Source organism: Anopheles marshallii, chromosome 3, assembly GCF_943734725.1.
Source record: "Anopheles marshallii chromosome 3, idAnoMarsDA_429_01, whole genome shotgun sequence".
NCBI classification, from domain to species: Eukaryota; Metazoa; Arthropoda; class Insecta; order Diptera; family Culicidae; genus Anopheles; species Anopheles marshallii.
The window spans coordinates 47928689-47941650 of record NC_071327.1 but is presented as its reverse complement, the minus strand read 5'-3'; the positions used below and the strand labels follow the sequence as shown (position 1 = coordinate 47941650).

The following is a 12962-nucleotide window of genomic DNA, read 5'->3' as shown; positions in this document are numbered from 1 at the left end:
ATGGTGCATTTGGTGCAGGATCAAGGCATTCCGCACTGATATGTACGACATTTAATTGACACACAACGAATGTGGTGAAAAATTAACAAATCTGGTGAGCATGATTAATGGCAGACTCATGATTGATAGGGGATCATTTGATAATTATTTAACTTGACACGTAGTGGTTTAATTGCGCTTATCTATTTGCTTGTTAATGTACTTATCGCAACACAAAATAAATTTAAATAACCGCTGAATAAACCAATAAACCATCAGAGGAGGTGCTCTTTCCTTATTTTTACCATGTAAACCGCACATTGACCTCTGCAATAGTTTTTGCTACAATTTTTACCTCTCCCTCGAACGTGTGAATGGAATGCACTTTATGGACAAGGCGTAAAATATGTCTACCGAAACATAAACGGTTTGAACATATTTTTCAAGCATGCGCCGCTCCATACAGTTTTCGGTTTGTGTGCACGTATCGGTTTCCACCGGGGAAACGATCTCGGTCACAGCCCATACCGTGAGCCACCGGCTAACCACAGCTGATCGGTGCCTGATGTTATGCGTTTTACTAACTGTGTCATTCGTGTACGAGCGTGTCGACGAGAGGGTCATCGGGACGGTGACCACTCGACATGACGGAATTGTATGCTAATAGGTGATTGCTACGGTTTTGAATGAACATATTACCGCTGCACCGGTTTTACCTGTGACGCGTTTTACCAGCCACTTACTTTCGTCGCTAGTCAATGCGTCGATCACGAAAATGAGCCACAGGTCCTTGGAAGCTTAGGACCATTGAAAAGGTGTAGGAGGAAAAGTGCATACTTCCCAATCGGATGACTGTTGAAAAGATCAACCACACTTCAACAAAACTAACGCCACACACATACAAATTCGAGATCGTCAAACGAGGTCATCCATAAGCGATATTGTCGTAGGTTCGTCGCTTATGGTATTTTTTCCTGGCATTCCCATTGCTATTGCAATAGTCCTTTGTTTTGCTGGCGGATTGAAATTAGTCGCAACCATTACTCAGTTTAGGGAAGGAACGGGTCGGTATGCCTATGAAACGGTACCAGCATTCGACAGTGCCAAAGGCGTAGCGGTTCACCGGTTATGGTAATAAAAACAATCTCACTAAACGGATGTACGGGCCTACGAGCGCAGCTGCAGCAACAAAACGGCCTTCGACGACCTTGCACGCGTTAGAAAATGAAACTACAAACTCTTATGCAATTGTACCAACTTGTACTGTTGAAAAGGAAACGGTTGGAATACATTTTATGAGGATAGCGTAATTATAATGAAGGAATAAAATGTTAAAGTACGCTATGTTCTTTCCTAAAATTCAATTAAAATATTAATTTTTTAATTTGATATTTTACTTAAAAGTTGAGGCAAATTTCAACATTTTTTTACTCAAAAATTTAATTGGAAAAATAATAACTGATTAGAATTTTTTTTATTAAAAAATAAACGAAATATATAATTAATTATTTAATTTAAGTTCAAAATCATAAGTTTTTCAAATTGCAAAATAAAACCAAATATTAAGATTCATTTGCTAATTAATGCATATACTAATACCACTTCAGTTCATTTGAAAATGAAACAAAAAAAAACTAAACAAAATTAAATGGCGTTCATTGGACGCGTTCAATGTACACAAAACAGTACTAGTTTATTTTTCAGGTGGTCACTGTAATTTGCTCGTGTCGAAATGCATGCATACATTTAGGCGTAATTAACACAAATGTTTATTTGAATGCTTACGTATTGCTTTACTGTGCTGTAATTCGTGTGGTTTTAACTACTATATATCTATACGTCAAATACGTAGGCACTCCAGCTCGATTATTATTATTCGAAACTTCGATTACTATTATTTAGCCATTGTAGACATGGTCAATCTGATTTCAGGACTTATCACGCACAATGCCACACATTTGGATCCTTTATGTTTAAGGGCCAGCAACGAATAAATCATTTTTAATTGTTCGTATCATGGATGCCGTTACATGCTTTCCAAAATACTGATAAAAACAAACTATTAACAGTATAGGCGGCCCAGTGCTGTATTAGTAGAGGTGTCGGTCTTCACACAACAGGACCGGTTCAAAATCTCATCCGGACCAATCCTTCGTAGGACTAACTATCCTGCTACGAATAAATTATGTCAAAGAAAGCCAGAAATGGCAGACCTATACCTCTTCAGGTTGTTGTGCTGGTAAAGGAGAAATAGGAGTATAGACCACCACACACTGTGTTATGAACTAGGGATTAAAAACGATCTATTGTAAAATAGTTCTTTACACCCTGTAATAGTTTAATGTAAACGCTACGGACAGGCTCGTGATCGTTGCTCCCGATCAGGTTCATAAAAACAGATTCTTAGATGGCAAGTTGCACAGATAACATTTGTTGCCTGATTTATATACGATTATTTACCATAAAGTTCTTTTTTATATAGCCCATGAGAGCACGTGAGCACCACGACTAACAACCGATATATCTTTTTTTTTTATCAAAACAAACATTGGCCGTATTGCTCTTTTAGTCCTAAAGTTCCTCAGTTTTAGGCCTAAAGTAAAGTTAGGCTTGAAATTACCTCCTATAAAACATTTTACATTTAATAACTATGAAACATTTTACGAAGAATCTTTGTTTTCGTTCGAAGAAAAGAGTATTTCGTTGAAGCATATACTTAAAAAAATGTGCATTGTTTGTCGTCATTTAAAGTCATATGAATACGGATATTTCTTTAAGATCGTTGTATGTATCTCATCATTTATTATTTGAATACATTTTTTATTCCTGCTTTATAAAAACCACCTTGGAGACAATGAAAGAATGTACTAAAAGTCGTTGCTTCCTTTTCTTACGATGTTATTTTTGAGTAGTAAATTTTAAAATTTCGCAGAATAGTGTTGAAAAATAAAAAGAGTCAACCCCAAAGTAAATAACTAAACTATCACTTTAACAAAAATCAACAACAACCAACCACTCGGATATACTAATTTAAGATGTGCTGAAAAAACTGATTTTGTTACATCTGTAGACTTATGTAACTAAGCGGCATTTGATTATTTATCATTGTTGAATACTCATGCAATCCCCATTCGGATGTTCGTTCGTTCCCATTTTCCCACGTTCAAATACAATACCGATACATTTTGACTTCCTCTTTATTCGCTTTGATAACAGATAACAAAACAAACATAATAATTACATAAATACAAGTCAACATGAGTCTCACGAGATGGGAATGGGGCGGAGTGCAGTGAAGTACTATGATGTACCGAAGCGTCGTTTGCAAACGAAACAGCTGACTATCGCGTGCCAATGTCGTCCAACTGGGATAGGGAGAGCATGTGTCGAACCGTGCACGTACACGAGCCGTGTAACACACACGCAAGAAGGGTCTTTTCATGGTTCCGCGATCCTCCCGGGTGAACGTGACCAGGGTGGCGATGGTTGGTTTGCGTAATCCAGGAAATGTACCGACCCCAGGAAGACAATCTTAGCGAACCGGTTCTTGAGCACCAAGCTGACTATCCGCTCAACGGTTGCATTACGTAAGCTATCCGGCACGTAGCTCCCGGGGAAACTCATTCGCGCACTTTTCCGCACCATCGATTAGAGGTTGAATTTTCATCTCAATTTGTTCCTTCTCCTTATCTTGGCTGGCCTATGGTCAGATGTTCACTGGCACGCGCAAGGTCACACCAGTGCATCATCTGACTTGCGTGGCGGAATTTGTTAATATCACAGTTGATTCGATGGATTTTGGATGGAAAAGGCTGCCTCGGACGCGAAGTCCGTGAATGTTTTCCCCGCGAGCGTTTCACACAGATGTTGGTCACTCCGCCGCCGTTTGGCAAAAGAGTTCTCGTGGAAGATCCTAAGTCGTTGCTGAAGTTCAGTGGAGCGAGACGGAAGTGAGAACGTGAGAAGACTACTGGGCTATACATTGGTCCTAGGCACTAAGAAGCCCTGAACGGGCTGGGGCAGTTCGCGTTCCCTTGCAAAGGGGAGCCTTTAGTAGTGACCACCCTGATGGTGGCTGACCGGGGCCGTCTTGTGTACCACCGCGTTGAAACCCGAATGCTTGTCGGCGGTGTAGTCGACGGTGCGCACAGAACCGTCCGGTTCCACGAGCGAGTACTGACCCTTGACGACATCACCATCGCGCGTTTCGTGCTGCGACTTCACGTCACCAGTGTGGAAGTCGTTGACTCCGTACTTGAAGGCGTACTTCGGTGGGGCCTGTTGGTGAGATGAAACGAACGGGTTAGAGAAAGTGGTTCCGGAGGATCTTGGTTGCCGTTGAACTACGTCCAGTCACTTACGTAGTAGTCGACGTGCTCATCCTCATGGTACTCATGGTGTCCATGGCCATCGCCGAGCGAAATGCGCGCCACCTGTCCATACTGATGACCGCCCTCCAGCTGATGCTCCGCACCATAGTAGTCTCCGTATCCACCGGGGAAGGCCGCGGCAAAGGCAAGCAGCGATGCAAATACTACAAACTGCCGGGGAGAAAGTGAAGGAAAATCATCAGATCGAAGCTGCGGAAAATTCGTTATCGCATCAACCCGGTGGGTCAGTTACGCAAGACTTATAGGGGGCAGCGATAGGGGGTCACTCGACGACGGTAATCGATGGGTAATCATGCCTTATTTAGTGCCCCTGAGAAATCCAACCAGGCGCTAAACGCTGGAGGATCGTAAACGCTTGCCTATCTATCGCTTCACCTCTTCCGGACAATCAACCCGCACACACCCGTCGTGGGTCACCGACCTTGCACCCACTGCGCTTCGAGAAAAAACTAGCCCCATTTCTACCATCCCATCCAGGCGGTGAGGATAGATGGATGCAACCATTCCGCCAATGCGGGAGAAAGGTTGTGCAGAACGTGTCACTCTCCCATGTCAGCGGTACATTGCACCGGGGCTCGTGTCGCGTGTTATGCATTATGCAGACCTGAGCTGCTTTTCCCGCGAAACCAGTAATTATGAAACGCGAAGAAGCCAACGGCCGGAACTGGTTCCAATTGACGCCTCGTTAGCGCAACCAGGAAAGGCGTATGTGCTGGGGCAAAGGAACCAAAGCGGGGACGGATACGCAATCGCACCCGTTGGTGACATCTTGGTGACGGTTTAGACAAGCTGTCGGATGTTTTTATTGCCGTGGTTAATGAGTGGATTTGAAAATACCACATGAACAACGTGCATAATTGGCGACGATTGATCCTAATTGAAGGAGTGTGTCCGATAATTATTCGTTCACACGATATGAATGTAAAGCAAAAGTATAGTCAATCAACGGTTTTTCTTCTTCTGTTAGATATTATTGCGAATATCCAATAAGATGGTTGATCTGTATGTTTCAACATTGAGTTCAATGATTTTACAATCACAACAAATCTATCAACTTATCTTTTCCGATTTAAGAATATTGTTATAAGTTAAGCCTAAGCTTAAATAATGTAGAAATAAATACAAATTGAAATCTTATTATTTTTTGGAAATCCAATGTGAATAAATACATAGTAACTAGAAATCAACCAGCCCATTTTCGTAGATCCGTAGTTCTACATAAATAAACTAAATATTCAAATGATTTAAAAATATCTATCATGAGGCATATAATCTAATGCATTTCGTAACTGGTCGCTTGAATAAGCTGAATCTGTTGAAAAAACCGAAAGTTGCTTAAATATCCAAAATGGCATTATAAAATGTAACATTTCAGATGTCAACTGTCAAATGTAAATTTAAATGTCACAACTAAACTAAATCAGTAATTAAAAAAATACTATCATACATATATCCGATTTCGGTTTCGATTACCCTTCAAGATTACTAAGAGTAAACAATTTTCCAACACTTTACATGGACTTATGACGCATAGATCATTACTGAATCCATCCAAATTGATTTCCATAACTTCATTAGTGAAAGAATTTGTCTATACGTTTTTCTCCCTCAGTTTAAACTACTATTACAGTGGTTGACAACGCACGGCGTGCGAGCCGCATGCGTCACTTTCATTGTGAATCCTTGTCGAAAATGATCCATTCCATGCAAAGCTTACTAAAATTTTACCTCAAATTTGAGGTGATTACTAATTTGATGGAAATCTTTAAATGAAATGTATAATTTACTCTGAATTTTCGCCTCACAAAATTGACAAAAAGGAATATCCAAACTTCAGCTTTTGACTGCTTATGCTTTGTTTTATTCTATGTGGACCATTACTCCGAAAAATTGGCTAACCACTGCACTAGGATTATAGCACTAAGCGCACTTAAGAGCACTACTAATCAGTTCACCCACTATTACGTTGTCGTTATTCGTTACGTTATTATTATTACTGTCACTCAGTAATACCAGCTCACAGAAGATCCCCGGAAACATTCCCACGAATTTGTTTTTTCTTCCACACAAAAAGAACTTGCTTGTTTACCTTGAAGGCCATTTTGATGCGTAAATTTGTACGAATGTACGAGCACTGAACTTTTCGTATCGGAACTGGCGAAACGATAGCACACTTTGGCTAGGATGAGTTTTTCTCTTGGTATCGTTCAACTGTACCGCACTGCACAACGAACGCTGGCTGACTGATGTTTGAACCATAAAATTTCACCCCCTTTATATAGCCCGAACCGGCAGTATAACCGGCCGCCGCGGTACGGTAAAGAAAGCGAAAACTGTTCGGCGCGGAGTTTTCCACCCCGGCCACCCCACGAACACGCACTGCACGCGATCTCATGGGCGCATGGCTCGAGAGGATGGGGGTGATCTTCGGGAAGAGATGGCAGCTTGGAAATCACTGAAAGCACCACTGCCGTGGTCTTTTTCGTAGTGTTTTCTACCTTCTTCTGCTTTGCTTAGTGTCATCGTAACATTGGTGCTAGATGTAACGGGTTGCTGGCGGGTCGGTATGAAGGAAATCGGGTTCACTCGCTGCTGTTGATTGCACGTGTGCAGGGAAATGAAGTGGAAGCTTCGATGCACAGGTGCACTTCGATCATGCTGCATCTGCATTAGATTCACGCGCCTACGAATAGATTTGCAAGCGTACGTAGAGAGCTGCTTGTGGGTGTGCTGTTTAGCATACGAATGGAAATTGGATGATTTGTAGCATAAATTTAAATAGTACACCTGTATGAATATCCTATATATACACCTGTATCTTACAAAATATCTTTTCACTTATAATAACTCTATCTTTACGTCAATAATTGAGCGATTCATTTTTTTATAAATCAATAAGCACTTGTAAAAGGTTCTTTAGTGCATATGAAGTAGCATATCAATTAGCATTTAATACTGGATCAATCGTGTAAAAATACTCCCTAGCTTCCTCTTATTCACTGATTGCCACAATTTAAGGACATTTTTAATCTTAATCTTCCAAAAGGAAAGGAATAGGATCGATGATCTAAACAATCTAGGAAGTCGTCGTAAAATATTGGGTCTTGGTGTAAGTTTTTAACACTCAAGTTTGAAGATCTCCGATACATTACGAGCAGTATTGTCTTTTCTCATAGGAGCGGCACGGTGGTATATTACTCCCGAGTTGTCAAATCATCAATTTGAAAAGCTAGCGACTCAGTTAATTTGGAAGGTACTGTGCAATGATTGGCATAGTGAACACAACCCATACAAATGTCGGGATAAATTTAGGATATCAGGAATTCTTCATAGTCTCGTTCGCAACATGGTTTTCTTTTATTTTTTTGTCTTTTTTATCGCATTCTGCCATCCTAGTCTTGAGAAAGTCTAATTTCGTGGTGGTTTGTCTCTCGCAATTCGTTATGCTTAGGACAAATATCATCTACGATCAATTCTGTAACTTTTGAAGTTGGAGAAAGTCATCTTGTTCTACTTCAACTTGGATGCTACTTTCCCAACTAATTATTTTACATCCTGTATTACAAAGAACAATCCAAAAGTACAAAAAAATATAATTTTCTGCTTCTTAGAGAACCAAAACTGAACAATTTTTAATAAAGCGGTTAATCTTTATATCAACATTAATTAAATTTCAATGCAAGACCTGTTTTGGAAAGGATGGTAAATAAACTTTCAGAAACAGTGGCAATCTTTGAAATCGCAGCTGTTCTCAAAAATATATCACTGTTCGTACTTGTTCTTCTCTTGTATAATAAAATGGGCTTGGAAACATTTATTTTTCTTCTGATTTGTTGCTCTGGACGTACCAAGTTTAAACACCTCATTTTTTGCTTTCTTGGAGTATACGTATCTACTTTAATGCATGGAAACTTTAACATTTAATGGAACTTAATTGCAAGATTTATATTCACTACGAAACCACTACAATCCAAATCCATCACATTTCCACAGAAATAGTTATATGTAATTGATTTACTTGACCTTGCAACCAAACGCCATCCATCACATCTTCATTCCCCAAACAATTATCATTTGAAAACGGCGAAACGACTACACATTGAAATGCCACACCGAAATGCGACCGAATCATAACGAGTGGTTCCGTTTCCATCTAAGCCCAGCCTCAAATTGCCCATTTGCATTCGAAACGGGCGTCTCGCGAGGAACGAAAATTACTATCGGTACACTAATGTCAGAAAATGTGTAAAAGCAGCAACAACAAAAACAACCCCCGGTGACACCTAGGCAAACGTGCTAGTACGCGAATTATTATCTCATCTTGGGCACGATCAAATGACACCGTACACTTACTTGTGAGGTCATTTTCAGGGATAAGGTCAGCTGATTACTGGCCGGGTGGTACAGCCTCTAACTGTGGCTGACGTGTCTTAAAACTTGCAAAACACCAGATCGTTTGCCATTGAAAATAATCTGAAAATTGCACCACATCTGATGCTGAGCTAGCGATCGAACGCTTATTTTTCGTCAACGATTTATGCAATTCACGGCTTACTCCCACAACTCGACGGTGGGATGGTGAAGCACACGATTTAGCAAGGATCGTTTTTGGTACCGAAATATTCGCCAGCTGGTGGCTACCTTATTTAATTTGCAGCACTGTTACATTCGTCGACCGGGGCAACCGTGACCGTGCGAGCTCTAATCATTAGCATCGGGGTTTTGGATATGCTTCGTTGGGAATCAAATGAACGACCGGTTTTTTGGGGGAGGAAAATTCGTCAAAAAACAACCTCCTCCAAACCACCAAGAGATCGATGCCACGAATTGTACCGGCAATGGACGATTCTGTTTTTCGTTTCTAGCTCACACTTCGCTCGTTCGAATGCAAATGGTTAGCTCAGTGTCTATAATTTTATGCTCCACATTCGAACCGACTGTGCAGTTTTTCACATTTGCAATCGTGCAACGAAGAAAAACGCCCATTAACGTTACAGTCGGTATGTTTGAAATCGAAAGCCTACGGTGTAGCATTGCCCTTGCCGATTGGAGTTATAATTAATTCATATTAATTCATTCCGTCGGTGTATTGTCCTCTCTGCATGCAATCGTTTCTTGGTATGAAATTTATTATGTCTTAATCATGTTGTAGGCAGACAAAATAACATTTTAAAAGAGATCATGAACAATTTTCAAGAAATTCAATCGATTTTAATTTTTTAGAAAATTCACGATTTAAACTAATCGCCAAAGATAAAATACATACTATGCATGTTGCAGAGAAGTGTAAGCCTCGTTTAACAAACTTATTATTAATATGCTATTTTTCACACTATCATTTCTACTGCTGCTTTACAATATCTCATATACATTCTGAAATCCCTTATCCTGTTTTGGAGGAATCTGTAACAGCTACTTTAAACATTTGTTTACACTTTTACCACTCCTGACCATCATATCATCAATTCTAATCTCATTAGAGATCACAACAATTGCGTTTATTATGGATCAGAAAAATCCAACAACTGCTTGAAGTTGAAGCAAACCTTATTGGATAGCACCTATCGTTCGATCATCATCGATTGGATACCTTAAAACAATCCACACTGTCTGACATGAATTCGCTCATTTTGCTGGACTAAAAAGTATCAACCTGATTGGATCTGACAAAAAAATACAACAATAACACACCTAGAGTACGCAAACGCAGTGCACTTCTCCAGCGCGTACAAAGTGCAGAAGTGCAGCAGTCGCTACTTATTACTTCGAGCCATACCGTCTGTTTTCACCTACTCGTCTCAGCGGCACCAGCGCTCGGTAATCGATTATGCAATGTTGTAATTGTGTGCAGCTTCACTGTGCGGGAGCGAAAGAAAAGCGAACTGATCGGGCAACGATTATGACAAGAACCGCCGTGCAACGTGAAGCTGAAGGAAGAAATAGGCAACACACCGGTGAAGGAGAACACACTCTCCCAGAGGAGCAATCCATTCGAAGTAGGCCACCGCTAGTGCGAGGGATCATATTAGGCATCAGATCGTTCAAGCTGCCGTAAGGGAGAATAGATGATCTATACGGCAGCGCCAGCATCAACAGCACCATAACATGACACGACACGGTGTAATGAGACTTTTCTCGCTTTTTGTTGTTTTTACCCATTCTCCCACTGTCCGAGACAGTGGCACACATTCCGTTCCGTACAGTGGGTCACTAACCGTACGGTCTTTAGGGACAGTAGTCGTCCTTTTACCACCGAACAGCCGTAACCATGAAAGCCTTAAATTTTTTTTGATGATTGACAAGCGGCAGTTTACTTCGCCTTGATCTGAGCGAAAAAGAATACAGGCGCTTCACAACGAATAAAGAAAAACAGCATAATTTCACCCAGGTGCCCGCTTTTCACCCACTGCGAGGCGATCACAAACGTTACATTAAATCCGCCCCGCATGGGGCTTATTTTACATAAACGGTTTCCCGGCAACACACAGATTCTATCACCTGGCTCCCACTCGCGATCAACGATTACTCATAGACGAAGCGTGTAATTTTGCCACTTTTTTGCAGCGATCGAGACTGAAAGTGAATCCTTTCTCAGTTGATTATTGGCAGCTAAATTGCCACTTTATGCCCGGTGCCGGCGTTAACGCCAACGGTTTTTGGAGGCGTAGTGGAAAGTAAAAATGCGGGGCGTATGGAGATGCCAGAATTAATAGGCTATCCGGTGGGTTTGAGCTTGAGATGGTTTTCAAGTGTGTACTTTACGTTACACACGTTGTCTGGCCGTGTGATTGAATGGATGATTGATTTTGAGGCGTGCAAGCGTTGTGTATTGTTTTATCTTTCGCAAAATTTAACTCCCGCCATCAGATGTGAGCGTAATTATCATTTTAAAACGGCCGATGAACGAAATAATTTATCGGTCAGCTAGATCGTGCAGTTTACGTTAATGTTAATTTTCTTATTTTTTAACCCGTTTTCAACACGTTCTTGGAATCACGTTTCTGCTCAACTTTCCTTTCATTCATCGTAAAGTGTTTTTCTCAGCAAATCTCCAGACCGCAAACAACGATTACACCATGCGCAAGCAGCAATCCTACCCCAAGGCTCCCACATAAATAACCAGAAACAGCATAAAACAGTGCCCGTTAAGCTAATAAACACAGCTCAACACGCTTCCAGCCCAAAAACTCCGGCCGCAAAAGGAAACAGTAAATTTGGTAGCACTCTCTGCGGTCGTCACCACGGATCATGTCGGTTGCGTCAGCGCTTGTGATGGTACGGATGGCGGAACGTGAAGGGTGAGACCGAATGTTTAATGCATGCAGACGCGCCTGATGCGATTTAGGACCAATTAACGAATTCCGCTCAACACCACAGCGCGTCGGGATCCAACTGGCAGTGCAAATCAACCAAGGGTAAATCAAATACCCAAACTACTCAATCTGGAACCCGAGCACAAACGGTGCTAAAAGTAAAGCCTGTGCCGAAGTAATGACAACTTGATTAAAACATGCATTCACTGCTATATGTGCCGAAATAGAAGAAAAAAAAAACAAACAAATGCATCAATGTGCAACGATCCAAATGAAGACGTTCGAACTTTCGGTAATGAAATTTCATGGTTCGTTGGGTTTTTGTTCCGTCAATCTGTTGATTTTTATGAGCGATGTTTTAGTGCGATAAAGATATCAAATGCCATATACTCTGCACAACTCCGGCCACTAAACCTTGCGGCGATGCCATTCCTTCAGTACGGCTAATTCAATAATCGCTCGTCTATTAAAAGTGGCATCAGATTTCCTCACCTTTCCGGAGCAGTTTCACAAGCTATTTTATCGACGATCACTGATAACCGTTTTGAAAGAGGAAGCACATGCATTTCTTAATGTTTGGTTTCCTTTTGACAAAATAAAAAAGACTATGTTTTTGGACCGGATGAAAACAGGTGGAGTATAAAAGTGATTTTATTTTGTTCACATTTGATGAAGAAGTTAAAGACAATAGTAATGGCTCTTTAAGAATTGATCAAATTTTCAGAGGTATTTTTACAATGTATACCTTCATTGTTACAACTGAAGGAAGAATCGAAATATTTTACAAAAAAAAATTCCATCATCCATCAAGAAAATTTTGTTTCGAACAAAAATGAGAGTAGTTTGCGAAGAAATGGATGGAAGTCCTCTGATTTCAACTAATGTTACTTAAAACAAACTAAAGAAAAAGCATAAGTATTGTCAGGTATGATCACTACATTTCCTCCTACAATCTAAATATGTTATAACTCTTGGAAGAGCAAAGAGGAGGAAAGGGAATTTCTCCTTTGCATTGGCAGTCCGAGTTAGATCTTGAAATTCATGAAACAAGCGTAATGTTGACCCCTGGTCTGACGAAATTTGTATACTGTTGACTTTTTTTCCAGACCTATTGTCAGGTTAAGATTTGTGAAGCGACGGCTTCCTTTGCCTTCGGTAGTCTGTGAAACCGTTTCAAGGGTTTTTGGAGAGATGCTGGTTTGTGTCGTAAAGAAAGTATGTAGGATCACCGTGATGACGTACGAATTTGATGTAGAAACTGAACTAGTATTAGAAAGAT

At 40.6% G+C, this 12962-nt stretch overlaps 1 protein-coding gene across 1 annotated transcript; it reads right to left on the bottom strand.

Moving 5' to 3' along the window:
• Positions 1-4029: 4029 nt before the first annotated feature.
• LOC128711336 (cuticle protein 19-like) lies at positions 4030-6471 on the bottom strand. The gene is made up of 3 exons (XM_053806205.1): positions 6460-6471; positions 4341-4520; positions 4030-4257 (listed from the first exon to the last, which is right to left on the bottom strand). The coding sequence occupies exons 1-3, from the start codon at positions 6469-6471 to the stop codon at positions 4030-4032; spliced, it is 420 nt and encodes a 139-aa protein (XP_053662180.1).
• Between the last annotated feature and the right edge of the window lie 6491 nt (positions 6472-12962).

Coding starts and splice junctions, on each gene's coding strand:
- LOC128711336 (XM_053806205.1), bottom strand. Junction 4,258..4,340: donor ATGAGCACGTCGACTACTAC/GTAAGTGACTGG, acceptor TCTCACCAACAG/GCCCCACCGAAGTACGCCTT.